At 44.0% G+C, this 16,433-nt stretch overlaps 2 protein-coding genes across 6 annotated transcripts in view; one reads left to right on the top strand and one right to left on the bottom strand.

Moving 5' to 3' along the window:
- FBXW4 (F-box and WD repeat domain containing 4) overlaps nt 1–5,575 on the top strand; it is a 110,657-nt gene extending 105,082 nt beyond the window's left edge. The window contains exons 8-10 of one of the 4 annotated variants that reach the window (XM_066619132.1): nt 172–313; nt 1,299–1,318; nt 3,961–5,575. In XM_066619132.1, coding sequence (XP_066475229.1) covers nt 172–313; nt 1,299–1,304 — 148 coding nt within the window. In that variant the 3' untranslated portion in view covers nt 1,305–1,318; nt 3,961–5,575. Of the gene's footprint in view, nt 1–171; nt 314–567; nt 1,189–1,298; nt 1,319–3,960 lie in introns of those variants that run through there. The other 3 variants (XM_066619129.1, XM_066619130.1, XM_066619128.1) reach the window with 3 other exon arrangements.
- DPCD (deleted in primary ciliary dyskinesia homolog (mouse)) lies at nt 2,755–15,422 on the bottom strand. Of its 2 annotated transcripts, none has more exons than XM_066619134.1 (6): nt 15,309–15,422; nt 12,017–12,097; nt 9,248–9,372; nt 6,965–7,098; nt 3,428–3,530; nt 2,755–2,937 (listed from the first exon to the last, which is right to left on the bottom strand). In XM_066619134.1, exons 2-6 carry the CDS (start codon nt 12,054–12,056, stop codon nt 2,833–2,835), a joined length of 507 nt encoding a protein of 168 aa, XP_066475231.1. In that variant the 5' UTR covers nt 12,057–12,097; nt 15,309–15,422; the 3' UTR covers nt 2,755–2,832. The 2 variants fall into 2 exon arrangements, with proteins under 2 accessions (XP_066475231.1, XP_066475230.1); XM_066619133.1 differs by lacking the exon at nt 15,309–15,422 and adding an exon at nt 14,688–14,799.
- Between the last annotated feature and the right edge of the window lie 1,011 nt (nt 15,423–16,433).

Below are 16,433 nucleotides of genomic sequence, written 5' to 3'. Positions count from 1 at the left end.
CCCTCACTGAGTCCAAGTAAGTGAAAGTACCCCACCTTCACCACACTATCCTGGGGATTGCTTCCTTGTCCTTGCCTCTCCCACACAAAGACTTACCGAGGCAGTAAAGCTCCCTCAAAGTTTGAAAACCACTGGTCTAAAGTTCTCTCTTGTGACTTTTTTCTTCCAAAGGGAGTGTGTCAAGAAGTGGGAAGAACCACATGACAGTGCCCTGTACTGCATTAGAAGCAATGGAAATCACATGATCGCCAGTGGGTCTTCATACTATGGTGTTGTCCGTCTTTGGGATAAACGGCAAAACAGGTGTTTGCAGGTGAGGCATGGCACTATGTTCCAGAAAGTGGGTTAAAAAGTAAATTATGTTGAGAACCTTCACAAGGAACAGAATGTGTATGTTACTTCTCTTTTCTGATTGCTTCTTTTAACTGGTATGGTATAGTGGAGAGTGCTGAATTTGGTAGACCTTCAGTCTCCTTTTCAGTCATGAAGCTCAATATGTGGACTTGGACAAAACCACTAATTCTCATCTTAACATCTAACTTTCATCTGTTTTTAATCACTTTTCAGAGTTTCTCCTTGTCATCACCCATCAGCAGTCCTGTGTATTGCTTACGCTTCAACACTACCCACCTTTATGCCACCTTGGCATCCGCACTGCATGTCCTTGATTTCACCACCACCTGACACAGCTGAGAACTGCGGATCAGATAAACCAGCTCAGGGAGCACCAAGAAGAGATAATGTCCTTGAGTCAGCAAGCAGCCTGAAAGTCACACTAAGTGCTGTGGGGCATCCTGTGGCAGAGACTTCACCTGCCTTCTGATTTCAATAAACATCCCCTTCTAACTTCTTATTTTGTACATTTGGGTAGGGGTGGGGTGTTTCCAATTTTTCTGAAGGCTTAGCACACAGGACATTTGTTTGGGGATGTGTTCTTTTCTGATATGAGCCATGTATTCTCTTTCAGCCATGACTTACCTTGAAAAGGAACTTTCCTTAGACAGTGAAATAGCTGATGGGCTTGCTTTACTGACACTTGTCACTGCCTCACAAATGAGCACTGGGCTATAAAAATAGAATTCAGAGTCAGCTCTGTAAATTGTTTGGCATTGAGGAAGACTGCTGCACTGGATTGATGCGTCAAGTAAATGTGCTGAATAAATTCTTAAAAAGAAATACAAGAAATTATGATGCAAGTGTGTTGGATTTCTGAATCAGTAACTAACAGCAGTGAATTTTAGCCAATAATTGCATTCCAAAATTTGCTTATCCATAAAACAAGTTTTTCTCTCCTGCAGATATGAAATTCATGCAACAGGTAAGGTAATGGGATTTTCTTTGTATGAACGTGAAATGTATGTCTCTGACATCTAGCTGAAAGCAGAGAATGAAATTCTCCATTAAAAACAATAAAGGATCAGATCAATGGATCATTCATTCCTATGCAACATCCATCGCAGAGATTCTGTGAAATGGCTATCAGTCACTCTTAGAAAACATCTATTAATGTGATGTTTCTTGAGCATTCTACAAATGGCATGTTGAGAACTGTTGTTGAAGCTGTGTCTTGTGTGTCTGGCCTGGCTTATTTTAAATAATCCTTGCTACTCACATTTGTATGATGTTCTGATTTGATATTGTCTCCTGTTCTGCCAGAAATACTGATAAGATTACAAGGTCTGCCATTTCATTCTTCTATGAATGTGGCAGATATGAACACTAGAAAATCGGATTAAAAGGTAAATTCCAGATGGGGATACCAAGATGTGGTACAAACAGAAACATATGATAGTATGCTCAGAGAAACAAGAATATTCTTTGATTTGTTTCAAATCAGAGAATAAAGAGTTTGTACAATGAGTACATGTTGTATAGCAAACTAACAAAAGGAAAATCAAACTCTTTATTCTTTGATTTGAAACAAGACTTACTTTACCAAAGGAGGAGTTGGGAGATACTAGGAGCTAACACTGTATTTGTCTGAGATTCAAAGTTAGTTGTAGACACAATTATGAATCACCAAGTTACGCTGCGTTTTGAATTGACCAGAAATGCTTTGGAACACAAGAAGGAGTAATTATGGCCCAATTTTTGTTCATGAACTATCTATGAAAAATCACACTTGAGGACTAGAAACCTGACAAACCTCAATTGTTCAGATTCTTTAACTGGGGTGTCAAACTCATTTCATACAGAGGGCCAAATAGCATTCATAATGCTTACTGAGGGCCAGAAGTGATATCATTAAGCAGGTCATGCCCCCCCAAAAGCACTTTCTTCTCACTTAGGAACATGGCTGCAAATATCAGAAGAGAAAATATGCAAATCTTGTTAATATTTTCAAGAGATGGGAGAGTCCAATCATTGTGCAGATTGCCCTTTCAGCAGTGTCACCTTGGCATAGCTCAGCAGTGGAGGGCCAGATAAAGAGGCTCTTCAGGCCATACCTGTATGTGACACCTCTGGTTTAAACGAAGTGATGTGGCTACAAAGGGAGCTTTATATCCACCAAGACTATAGACAGCATAGCTGCAAGGCCTTGAATTCTAAGAGTGTTCCTTTTCACTTGAACTGGGTGCAAGAAACCTACTGGGGAGATCCAAGCCATTTAGAAGTTATCCCTCAGGACTCAGCTCACCAAGTCTTCACCCCCATAAGCAGAGATGTTTGAAAAGAAGTAAGCTTATTGTGTTCAACAAGCCTTAGGCTGTAATGCTATCTCAGGTGCTGGAAACAAACACCTCCACATATAAGTTAACTTCCATTCAGTGCATTTATTTGTACAAGAAAAATAGCAAAAGGAATATATACAGTTAGAACATAATGCAGTTGCTATTGTGTCTTGCATTCCCCATCTCCATCATTAGCTGCCTTGATCTTCTTTAGCTCCTTCTGCAGTTCCTCCTCTGCAGCCAGAATCTCTGCTGGCTTCTGGTACTGTGGAAGAGAAATAATTTGAATTTACTCCCAACAAAAATGGTGCTACTTTTAACTTGTGCAAGAGAATGGCTGATAATAATGGTAAAAAGCCACCAGACCACCATAACAGCACCCCACTCACTGACAATTTAATTACACACTAAGTACAAGGCTGTATCTCCAATGCACCTTATTGGTTCTCTCATCTCCTCTTAAAATTTGCTTTACTTTTAACCCCCATTAGACTACTACACTTTACAACATGCTATAGCAACATGCCATACTATATAGGCTGGGCATATAACAATAATGTTATCCATTAACATTCTGAAGCAATTTTTTTAGCACAGCCCTAATTTTGTCACTTTCTGTGTTGGAAAGTGACTATTTTCTTAACTTTTACAATGGAGTCAATGCTATAATGAAGACTAAGAGAAGCAATTTGTGTTTGACTGAAAGATGGTTGCCAGGTGGTGTTATGCTAACAAATTAGCTTGTGGGCACCCACCGTGATGATCAATGTGTTGTTGGCATGAGTGAAGCTCAGAGCATTGCTATTCAGGGGCAGTTGGAATCTATCTAGGTCAGGAATGGAGAACTTCTTGTAATATCTGAAAGCAAGCAAGATACAAGGTGAGGATAAGACCAATTCCTATCATAACTTTCATCCATGGTAATGCTAGTTCATGAAGATTTAATACTTTATAGATAACCGAATTAGTCTTTCAGGTTTGAAACTGAACTATACTAAAGTGGTGCATCAATGCCCATTGCATCTCATGTCCAACGTGTAGGCGTCTGGCACTTTCCAAACAGGATTGCAAGGTGCTAGGTAAATGATAAAGAGTAAAACTGGATGAGAAGGCAGACCTATAAAAATCTTTAAGACACTTTAAAAACCTAAATACCAGCTTCATTTTGAATCTATGCTGGCTCATATGCCTTCATTATGTACAATGAACACCTGCTGCATGGTATTTTTTCTGCCAACCGTAATTATATTAAGCTAGGTGGATTATATTTGTATTTTTTTCTTCTCAGATGTGCTGCAATTTGGCCTCTCCGTTACTTGGAAATCTTCCCTTGTGAAATGCCCTTCATCAATGACATGTTTCTGGTATGAGCAAAAGAATTTATTTCTTCATGTCAGACCCATAAGCAAACCCCCTCTGTTGAGTTTTGTGTGGAGGTTGACTGCTACACAAAACAGGAACCCTTTATTTTTCCTAGCCTTAACGAAAAGGCATACAAAGGCCAACCAGCCACTGCTTTACTTGAGGAAAGAATGTTACCGCAGGGCTCAGAGCCTTCTGCCATGTATTTGGGAAAGGTGGCAGACATGGATAATAATGGAGGTGTCAAAGGTTAAACAGCAAAGATTAGATGAACACAAAGACATGTTAAGGAAGTGTTAACTTCTTACTGATTGAGACAATAAAAAAGCAGGTCCCAGAAGAAGCCCAGGGTTTCAAAGAGCCTAGGGAGCCTTCACTAGGAACACCAACTTTGTCCCCTCCCCCAAGATCACAGTGGGAAAAAATACCTGGTCTGGTCTCCAACTGAAATCTGTGAAAGATCAAAGGAAAACAGATCTGCTGCTTTCCTCCCTTCCAGTGTAATGTTAACTGCTACCTTGCCCTGCAATAATTGAATCTGCTGTGGCCAGAGAGGCTTTGCATGTTTGTTTGGAAAGTTTGCTTTAATGGATTTGTTTTACAGCAAAAGGGCTGAAGCAAATCCCACTTGAGTAACATTTTGCTGTGGATGTTAAAGTGGATGGCATTATTTTCTGGTTTGGGGTAAGTCTGTTTTCTGGTGGGGATTCTGTGCCTTTAACAGCGGCATAGCAGACATTAAGTATGGTTCTTTAGCATAACTCCCTACCGGAAGTTTCATCTTTTGAATTTCAGCTGCACTTGCATGCTTTTGAGGGAGCTCCCATGCTTACATCTCTAATCTTATAACCTCTTTGGTGCCGGCAAGGAGCCATGATTTACAGTTGCTCCAGGAACTTATACGAACTGTAACAGTTTTTATCTAGTCTAAACAAAAGCTTAAGTTCAGTAGACATCATAAAAGCAGAACAGGGATGTGGAAGACCAAACACCCTTACAGCACCTCTACCCCCTTTGTAAAAATGATACCACTAGCAAGAATAGCAGGTGCTTTGGAAACCTGAACTCAATTTATTTTCCCCCTATTATTTAGGTCAGAAGACCCCATAGTAAATTTCAATAAAATGACATAAAAATAACACCAAATATCAGGCTTACAAATGAGAGAGAGTGAACCATTGCCAACTATCTATAGCCCTAAACATAGCCTAAAAAAGAATGGCCCCACCTGAGCTTTTAAAACCTGGAGGCTAGTCAGCTTTGCTGGAGAGGAAATCATGTAAGGAAGATGCAACAAGACACAAAGCCCTGTTCCAGTGGCAGCAGGAGCCAATCTGACTTCTGAAGGTAGTAATATGTCAGGCTGACACTCCTTGGCTCTCAAGCTACAGAAAGCCTCATATGAAACATGATGCTTCTTAAGAATGTCACCATTGACTCAAGAAGTAGATGCTGTGTCAACTCCTGTCTCTATTTTTCCATTACACACCTTGCATATTAAACATTGAACATGGCACATAGTCAAAGGCCGTTCACTTTGATCATTTGTAATTTGTTCCTTGCCTCATCTTGGTGACATGGTAGAAGCAAACGCCATGATAAGTTCCCCACAGACCAGGCTGCAGTGAAACTGGAGGGTCTTGACCAACATTGGATATCAACAACTATTACTGCTCTAACTGCAGAATTGATCTACAGAGATTAATTTCCAAACCTCAGAATGTAAGAAAACTCCTAGTGATCAGGCCAAAGATCCATCTAATCTAGCACTGTATTTCCAGCAGTGGCTAGGCAGATGTTTTTGGCAAGCCCACAAGCACAGCATGAATGCAACTGCCCTTCCATACTGAATACAAGTTACTGGGAGTGAAACAGACTGTTTTTGAAACATGGAGTCTCTATGTACCCATCATGGCTAGTTGTAATTATGAGACCTCTTCCCCTTCATGTATGTGTTGTGTTGGACAAGGTATTTCTTGTTGTCTGCCTGGAACCTACTGCAAATCAGTTTCACTGAGTAAACATGTATTGCATTGTTCTGAGATTGCGCAGAAAGCAGAGACTATTCAAGGGCTGTGGAAGTCAACAAGTACTTAGGCACCTTCATACTTAGTAAGGGGAGGCTGGACAGAAGCAGAACTCAACTTGCACCTGCAGTCAGCTAGCCAAATGCAGTCAGATAGCCAAGTACTCAGTTAGCACAGTCAGATAGCAAAGACTCACCCAAAGGGTGATCCAGTCTGGTCATCATTGTGAAGAGTTTGATAGCTCTTGACCATGTCCTTTGGTATCACTGTTTAACCAGACTTTTTGCCCTTAGAACTTTAGCTTAAAAACATAACTAGCCAAATAAAAATAAAGAGCTCTTTGCCAACAGCACCACCTCTAGGTAATTATCAGGGATTACACAAAAATGGTTTAGGAACATGAAAGCAAAAAAATCAAATGCTACTTTTCATGGCAGACAGACAGACATCCTGGCTATCTGTACCAAAAACTGGGAATGAAAAACACATTTGATTCAGTTTGTAGCTTGATTAAGGCTGTTCACATATTATGGTGTATAATATGGTTCGCATAATCATTCTCATGTTCCATTCAGTGCCGTTAGTCTGTGTACAGTATACATAGATGGTTGGTCTGTGAAAGTGAACTCAAGTACAGTCATTCACACAAATGTGTGTACCAGGGTGCAGCATAACACATTATTATTATTATTTATATTCTGCTTTTCCACAAAAAGTTCACAAAGCAGTTTACAGAGAAAATCAAATAACCAATGGCTCTTTGAACAATCTTATTATCAACTGAAAAGGAGAGAACTGATAGAAAGCAAAATGTTGCCTCCAGGATCTGGGATTCATTTGAATCTGTAGACAACATCAGCTTCATCCCACCCTGAGCAATCCCACTCTAGTGAGCTTACTGACTTCTTATTGGTTGTGTGGACCACACAACAGCGCTGATCCTTATCCACTGTAACACTGTAGACATCCTTAGGATATGGCAGGTTCCGGATCCGCCACTGGAAACTGTTCTTGGTATCTTTTCTCATAAAGACAGGCTAGGGAAAAAGCACAAGTGAATCAGCCAGGTGCTGTTAAAGTGGAATAGATAGCAAAAGAATATAGCTCTCTTGTGATGGCATCCAGTGGCGATCCATGGCTTTGCACATTCAGGTGCTCAGCCCCATTACATAGAGCCAAGTAGCAGCAGTACTGAGGCTGGAATCTCTTCTGGCACAGTCCCTCACTATCTCATGTGTTTATAGAGCAGTGGTTCTCAAACTTTTAGCACTGGGACCCACTTTTTAGAATGAGAATCTGTCAGGACCCGCCAGAAGTAATGTCATGACTGGAAGTGACGTCATCAAGCAGGAATTTTTTTTTAAGCAACTCTAGGCTGCAATCCTAACCACACTTACCCAGGAGTAAGTCCCATTTACTATCATTGTTAAAAACATATACAGAGTAGCCTGTTAAAAGTACAGAACTGTAACATTTCCCAAATGCAATCATATGCCATGGTAGCATCAAGTCTAATATATTAAAAATAAAATATTGAAATAAATGGTGACCCACCTGAAATTGTCTCGTGACCCAGCTAGTGGGTCCAAACTCACAGTTTGAGTAACACTGTCATAGAGAATTCATGCAACACATGAAGAACTGGAGGGGTTGCCAATCTTGGTATTTCACATTGAACCATCATTACAAAGCATTCAAGGGCGCATCCAGCATAAACAAATGAAATTTTGATGTAGAAGGAGGGAGGAAGTTATAACAGATTCCAGCCAGATGGGGAGATAATCTGTTTCAGTCTAAGTGAGGTTAGAGTACAATGAGCATCGATGGGGGGAAAGAGGTGACAACAATCCATTCCAAAAGGAGTAGCAATCCTTCATGCCAGTTGTTCTCAAACTGGTGGGTTGTGATCTATCAGCTTGTACAAACCTTCCCTGTCCCTTTAAGGGGCAGGGGAAGGGGGAGATAATGATGCAACCCCAGTTACATACCTCCCATAGAGGCAAACGCCCCAGGCGCCCGGCCACTAGAACACCACAGAAGCCTCTCTGAGGCTCCCAATAGGGGCGGAAACTGTGCTTCCGGTTTGCGGGAAGCACAGTTTATAGCGTTGGAAAATCTCAGAGAGGTTTCCCCGATGTGGGAGAAAGTCGTGCGAGGCTCCGTGAGTCTCTGGTGAGTAGGGGGGGCAGATTTCTGCAGAGAGGGGGGCAGTGATAGCCTGTGGGGGGGCACCATTGTGGAGCTTTGCCCTGGGCATGGGGCTACGGAGGTCCATGGCTGTGCAACCTCAAAGATTGTGTTGCTAAGCATGGTGGGGGGGGGGGTGCTTTTACTCACAGATGGCCAGTGTGAGGTCCAGAAGGTGCAGGAGCCCCATGCAGCCCTTTGCAGGGCTCCCTGATGCTTAGAACATTCAAACGGAGCAATCAAAAAGCATGCAGAGGGTTGCGCGGGGCTTCCCGCACCTCCTGGACCTCATGCTAGCCGTCTGCGAGTCCTTCACTGTCTTTAGTGACACACACCTCCTTCACTGCCCTTCACTGCGTGATCCTGGGGATCGTGTCACTGCCCTCGCCCCTCCTCCACAAAGTTTTAATTAGGAAGTAAATCTCCCTAAAAGTCTGAGAATCACTGCTTCATTCTGAACAACATTCTAAAGCTTAGCTCATCCCATTGAGAGTATACAAGAATGAGTTTGTGCAGTATTTGTCTTGGTCAGCCTTATCAGAGAGACAGCCTTCACTTTTGGAAGGGGGCACAAATGTATATTTTTTGCAAGTAGAAGATCCCTGGTTCAATTTCTGGCATCTCCAGCTAAGTGATCCTAGCTTGCAGAGCTGGAAAATACCTCAACCTGACTGACAACAGCTTACTCGGAACAGAGAAAGCAGACTAAATCAATGGTTTGATTTGGCATAAAGAAATATCAGATGTTCATAACTGCATTCAGGTCATTGCACGTTCTCCAAAGCAAATCACCTAATAGGATGGCCATGTAGGGTTTCGGAACAAAAAAAAAAACCATCCCAGAAGAAGTAGAATCTATGCCTTGTCTCTGTTCTTGGAATCATTACCTCTCAAATCTTGGATTAACTACAAGACAGAATCCTGAAACATGTTTGTTTTAACTTTCTCACTCAACGAGTTGTTGCAACTTTCATCCAGTCAGGAGCATGACTTGCTTACATTTGCACTGCTCTCCTTTATAAGCTCACGATCCAGGGCTGCCAACACAGGCAAAGGTAGCTCTCCTACTTCAATCTGCCAGTTACCATAAGCACCTAGGGCAGTCTTCTCTCGCCACTTCCTCACTACAAAGAAAGAGAAAAGGGAATGCTTTTGTAAACTGCCCTTTCAGGGAAAAATCTTCAGTGAGATCAAGTTTATATTATTAATGATATGTGATATTTAAATAACATCATATATGTACATGGCACCTTACAACTAATTACTAGATGGACTATTTTTGAGGTAGCAAGAAACTGCAGCAAATTATGTATGGCTGGGAATGTTGCCATGTGGGTAAGACGTTAATCCAATGTTGTAATTCTGTATGTGCCTGCTCAGAAATAAGCCTCATTGAGTTTGGTGGGATTTAAGTAAATTCAATTAGGATTGCAGCCTTACACAGATATTCTGAAACTGTGAACACTCTCAGTGTTTTCAGAATGTCCAGGACCATGCCAAGATGCCCTCCTCCTGCTGTGCTCTGCGGTCCTACCCACCATACTTACAGTGTTTGCCTGAAGTGACAAATGAGAAACTCAGGGATTGCTCTTCCCCAAGCTGCAACTACAGGGAGGATCTCTCCCCACTATAGGGCTACTACAGTGATGAATAAAACCTCTGTTAGGCTGCAATGTGGGTTTCCTGGAATATTTCCAGGTGAACCAAATCAAGTGGGAATTGATCTATCATATTTGGATTATATACTGTTAAATATACTCTCATTTCCCACTCTTTCATTTACAGATAATAAATCTGGCTGCTTGTATGAATCTCTCTCTCTTTCACTTTCAAACTGCCCAACTTGATTGGTATTATAGCTACTCATTATGTTACTACTTAATTATATGAAACACTGCACTTTCAGACAGGGAAAATGCTCATAGGAAAAACATAGAACTGAAATTTCACCTTCTTTTCTAAAAAGCCATGCATGAACACACACTAGAAGACCATGGTTGCCCTAGGAGTACAGATACCATTCCCATGGTACTATAAAAAAACATGCCATCCTGATTCAAGACAAATCTATTCTACATCTACCGTGTCAGAAATAGTGACAGGTTACCACCTTGCCCAAAGAGGCACAAGTGTCCTCATCCAACTTGGGGCATATTTCTACAACCCAATTCACCTTCCTTTGTACCTCTACAAAGCCTTACTATAAGGAAAAGAATTTAACTGGGAACCGCTGCCTTGCATCAAAGACAGGATCTCAAAACACATAGACAAACAGGCCTTGCTGAGGGAGAATCAGCACGGCTTCTGTAAGGGTAAGTCTTGCCTCACGAAACTTATAGAATTCTTTGAAAAGGTAAACAGGCATGTGGATGCGGGAGAACCCGAGGACATTATATATCTGGACTTTAGCCTCACCAAAGGCTACAAAAAAAACTCCACAGTCAGGGAATTAGAGGACAGGTCCTCTCATGGACTGAGAACTGGTTGAAGGCCAGGAAACAGAGAGTGGGTGTCAATGGGCAATTTTCACAATGGAGAGAGGTGAAAAGCGGTGTGCCCCAAGGATCTGTCCTGGGACCGGTGCTTTTCAACCTCTTCATAAATGACCTGGAGACAGGGTTGAGCAGTGAAGTGGCTAAGTTTGCAGACGACACCAAACTTTTCCGAGTGGTGAAGACCAGAAGTGATTGTGAGGAGCTCCAGAAGGATCACTCCAGACTGGCAGAATGGGCAGCAAAATGGCAGATGCGCTTCAATGTCAGTAAGTGTAAGGTCATGCACATTGGGGCAAAAAATCAAAACTTCACATATAGGCTAATGGGTTCTGAGCTGTCTGTGACAGATCAGGAGAGAGATCTTGGGGTGGTGGTGGACAGGTCAATGAAAGTGTTGACTCAATGTGCGGCAGCAGTAAAGAAGGCCAATTCTATGCTTGGGATCATTAGAAAAGGTATTGAGAACAAAACGGCTAATATTATAATGCCGTTGTACAAATCGATGGTAAGGCCACACCTGGAGTATTGTGTCCAGTTCTGGTCGCCGCATCTCAAAAAAGACATAGTGGAAATGAAAAAGGTGCAAAAGAGAGCGACTAAGATGATTACGGGGCTGGGGCACCTTCCTTATGAGGAAAGGCTATGCGTTTGGGCCTCTTCAGCCTAGAAAAGAGGTGCCTGAGGGGGGACATGATTGAGACATACAAAATTATGCAGGGGATGGACCGAGTGGATAGAGATGCTCTTTACACTCTCACGTAACACCAGAACCCGGGGACATCCACTAAAATTGAGTGCTGGGAGACAGACAAAAGAAAATATTTCTTTACTCAGCGTGTGGTCAGTTTGTGGAACTCCTTGCCACAGGATGTGGTGATGGCATCTGGCCTGGACGCCTTTAAAAGGGGATTGGACAAGTTTCTGGAGGAAAAATCCATTACGGGTTACAAGCCATGATGTGCATGTGCAACCTCCTGATTTTAGAAATGGGCTATGTCAGAATGCCAGATGCAAGGGAGGGCACTAGAATGAGGTCTCTTGTTATCTGGTGTGCTCCCTGGGGCATTTGGTGGGCTGCTGTGAGATACAGGAAGCTGTACTAGATGGGCCTATGGCCTGATCCAGTGGGGCTGTTCTTATGAATAATGCAAACTCACTGATGACTTGCTAAGTGTGCAGCATCTATGAAAGCCTGCTACTCTGAGCAACTATGCCGTGTCTGAGTTAGCCTCTCACTGCCGCTTTGAGCTGTAACCAAAGAAGACTGGCTTACCAAGCAGCTGGTTGGTTGTCACGTCATACTCTTCAGCCATCTCTTTCCCATCCTCAAACAAGTAGTGGATTTTTCTTTTACCTAAGCAGAACACAATATAGGTGAGAAACTGTTTACATTAGAACATAGGAAAAGTCCTGCTGGATCAAGCCAAAAACCCATCTAGTCCAGCATCCTATTTCCCACAGGCCCACCACCTGCCTATGGGAAGTCCACAAGGAGCAGAGGAAAGGCATTCTTCTCTCCCACCATCACTCCTCTCTGCAGTTGGTATTCAGAGGTATACTGTCATTCTATATGAAGGTAATGCATAGCCATCCTGTGGCAGTGAACTCCAAAATTCCAGTGTGCTAGGTGAAGAACTATCTCCTAAATTCCCACTCATCAGTTTCACAGGCAGACCCCTGGTTTTAATATTGTGACAAAGTGAGAAAAAATTTTCCATCTCCCAAACACACTTCATTTTATAAATCTCAGCCATGTCCCTCTACTTCAGCCATTTTCAACCACTGTGCAATTGGTCCACTGGTGTGTCACAGGAATTTGGGGGAAGGTCATTTATCAGTAGGGCCAATGGGGCATGTGAGCCCTCCACTGGCAGCGTGGTGTACCTTGTCAATTGTCAAAAACCTGATGGTGTGCCTTGACAATTTTAGTGCCTTGTCAATGTGCCATGAAATGAGAAAGGCTGAAAATGGCTGTTCTACTTAATCACCTGGTTAGGAAGGTGCTCCAACCCTTTAATCCAGTAGTTTTCAAACGTTTAGCACTGGGGCCCACTTTTTAGAATGAGAATCTGTCAGGACCCACCAGTAGTGATGTCATGACCGGAAGTGATGTCATCAAGCAGGAACATTTTTAACAATCCTAATCTGCAATCCTACCCACACTTACCCAGGAGTAAGTTCCATTTACTATCATTGTTAAAAGCATATACATAGTAGCCTTTAAAAGTACAGATCTGTAACATTTCCCCAAATGCAGTCATACTATGGTAGCACCAAGTCTAATATATTTTTAAAAAATATTGAAATGAATGGGGACCCACCTGAAATTGGCTCACAACCCACCTAGTGGGTCCCAACCCACAGTTTGAGAAACATTGCTCTAATCATCTTGATTATCCTCTTTGCATTTTTTCCAGCTCTACAATACTCTTCTTGGGATGTGGCAACCAGAACTATACATGCTATTCCAAATGGAGCCACACCATAGATGGGCATCATAATATTAGCAGGCTGGTTCTTGATCCCTTTCCTAATGACCCTAGCATGGAATTTGCCTTCTTCACTGCTGCCCCATGCTGGGTTGACATTGTTTTGCTATTCTTTTGAGAGCCATCTTGGAAACTTGAGCTGAAGGGCAACCTTGCACTTTGAAATCAATAAAATAGGGTAAGAACATAAGAAAAGCCACACTGGATCAGGCCAAAGGCCCATGTAGTCCAGCTTCCTGTATCTCACAGTGGCCTACCAAGTGCTTCAGGAAGCACACAAGACAACTGACACAACCTGCAGCCTGGTGCCCTCCCCTGCATCTGGTATTCTGAAGTAACCCATTTCTAAAATCAGGAAGTTGCACATATCCATCATGGCTTGTAACCTGTGATAGATTTTTCCTCCAGATATTTGTCCAATCCCCTCTTAAAGGCATCTAGGCGAGATACCATCACCACTTCCTGTGGCAGGGAGTTCCACAGGCTAATCACACACTGGGTAAAGAAATGTTTTCCTTTGTCTGTCCTAACTCTCCCAACACTCAATTTTAGCAGACATCCCCTGGTTCTGGTGTTGTTCGAGTGGGAAAAGAACATCCCCCTATCCACTTTATCTATCCCCTGCATAATTTTGTACGCCTTGATCACATCCCCCCTCAGGCACCTCTTTTCTAGACTGAAGAGCCCCAAATGTTGTTCCACCACCCACCCCCTGACCGGCCCGATTAGCAGCTGCTCCATGCTTGGCTAAAGACCCTCCCAGATCTGGGTCAGGGCATGGGGGGGGCCCTTTGGTAGGCCTCCCACTTTCTACATCTCCAGCTGGTCTACTTTCGTGCAAGTTTCAATGGGGCTTCCTTCTAGGCGTGGTGGACAGTCTGCTTGGGTGGCACAGACTGCCTGGGAAGCGTATGCCACAGGGCCCAAGGGGGGTTCCTTCCTCCCAAGGCGTGTGATGACGCTGTGGGTACTGCAGTCATGGGCAGGGCCATAGGGGGACCGTGGGTGTGTCACACCAGTGGGGACCAAGTCAGGAGCCAGGGAACACCCACCAGGTGGGGCACTGGTGGGGACGTAGCAGAGTCGGAGTGGGAGCCTAGGTTTACCAGGCAGGGAGATCTGGGTGCCATGTCCAGGTGGGAGCCCAGGTAGACCCGCAGGTAGCCAGTGGCGTAGTTGAAGGGGGGGCGAAGCAGGCAGGCTGGCAGGGAGCCTCAGCGAGGTGGCTCCGTTTTGCTCCCCCCGCCGAGAATGGCTCCGAAGGGAGGGGCCGCTTGCCCGCCTCGCTGAGGCTCCCTGCCAGCCTGACTGCTCCGCCCCCTCCAGCTACGCCACCAGGTAGACCTGGGCTCCAAGCTCAGGTGGGAGCCCAGGTCTACCCGCCTGGCTGACCTGGGCTCTGCAGCTCTCACGGCCCGCCCTGACTCCAGCCCGCCTTCCTTCCCTCCCCGTTACCGTCCCCCAGCAGAGCCGTCTTGCGCGCCGCGCGCAGCCGCTCCAGCCACCCCGGCCCAGCCATGCTGCGTCCAGGCTCATCCCCAAGGCAACCGCGCTCACTTCCGCCTCGCGGGCCTCACCCGGAAGAGGACGTCACGCGCCCCTCCTGCTGCTGCCGCGCCTCCTCTCCCCCCCCCCCCGGTAAGTGAGAGGCACCCGAAGCGCCCCGCGCTCTCCCTTCCCTCGTGCGGGGTTCCTGCTGCCTAGGGCTGCCATCCTGGCCACACTTACCTGGGAGTAAGCCCCATTGGCTATAATGGGGCCTACTTCTGAGGAGACATGCAGAGGACTGGGCTCTGAGGCTGTCATCCTATCCACACTTTCCTGGGAGTAAGCCCCATTGACTTTAATGGGGCTAACTTATGAGTAGACCGGGCTCTGAGGCTGCCATCCTCTCCACACTGGAAGTAGTTCCATTGACTTTAATGGGGCTTACTTCTGAGTAGACAGGGATAGGAGTGGGCTCTGAGGCTGCAATCCTATTCACTGGGAGTGAACCCCATTGACTCTAATGGGACTTACTTCTGAGTAGACATGCATAGGACTGGGCTCTGACGCTGCAATCCTATCCACACTTACCTGGGAGTGAGTTCCATTAATGGGATTTACTTCTGAGTAGACCTGGTTAGGATTGGGCTCTAAATCCAGACAGCAAGTTCTCTCCCTGCCTTGATTTCCTTTATGCACTGGCTGGGCTACTCCGAAGTCCCCTTTCCCTATGTTAAGGCAGTGGCAGGAATAGCTTCCTGGGGAAGCACCACCTACACACCCCCACCCCCAATTCTAGGGCTCTGTTCATGGATTTGTAGGGTAAGGGAGCCAACTGGAAGTCCAGTCCTATGCATGTCTACTCAGAAGTAAGTCCAATAATAGTCAATGGGGCTTATTCCCATGAAAGTGAGGATAGGATTGCAGCTCCAGTCAGATTTCAGAAAGGGTTACATTTCAGGTTGCTTCACATATGATGTCTTTCCTGCATAGGTAAAACATTGTGTATGGTATTATTTCCAAAGTGTTATAAGCATATTTTTTGCACTCTGGATGGGAAATGAAGTCTTAAAGAGGTGCACCCTATAGAGGTGATGTGTGTTTTGGCATCCTTGAAAGTCAGGACTGTTTGGCAGCCTTTGCCCACTGGGTGCATTCTGATATGTGCTTTGCCCATTGAGAATATTCAAACTTCAATCTGCACGTTGAGAATATTTGTTTAAATTGATAATAAATCTAATGATCATGATGTGTTTTTAATTTTGACCAGCTCCTGGCCTTACCTGAAAGGATGAGATAGAAGTAAAGAAGGTCAGGACAGGTAATATAACTTTCTTTTTGTCCACCCTCTGACCAGTCCCTTAAGGAAGGTTCAAATAAAGAATGTATATTTCTGACCGATAGATCAAAATGATGAAATGTAAACTGGGGAATACTTTGAAAGCAAACATTATCTTCAAGAATAGGCTGGAGTGAGGATTTTGAAGGAGACTGACCAGCTTTCTCGGGTATTAAGAAGCTTATCCTCACTATCTCCCTCTCCAAACATGTCAATTTTCTTATGTCACAAAATTTAAAAACTATTGACAGTTAATGTACAAAATCTAAAACATCCAAAGTGAAGAAGAAAAATAACAAGTGTCTTAAAAAGTGAAAAGGAAATTTACTGTCATTTTTTAATGGCAAAAGCTGAAGGTTTATCCAATAACACCCAGT

This window comes from Tiliqua scincoides, chromosome 3, assembly GCF_035046505.1.
Source record: "Tiliqua scincoides isolate rTilSci1 chromosome 3, rTilSci1.hap2, whole genome shotgun sequence".
In the NCBI taxonomy this organism is placed as follows: Eukaryota; Metazoa; Chordata; class Lepidosauria; order Squamata; family Scincidae; genus Tiliqua; species Tiliqua scincoides.
The sequence above is the reverse complement of the archived record's forward strand: the minus strand, read 5'-3'. Positions and strand labels throughout refer to the sequence as shown.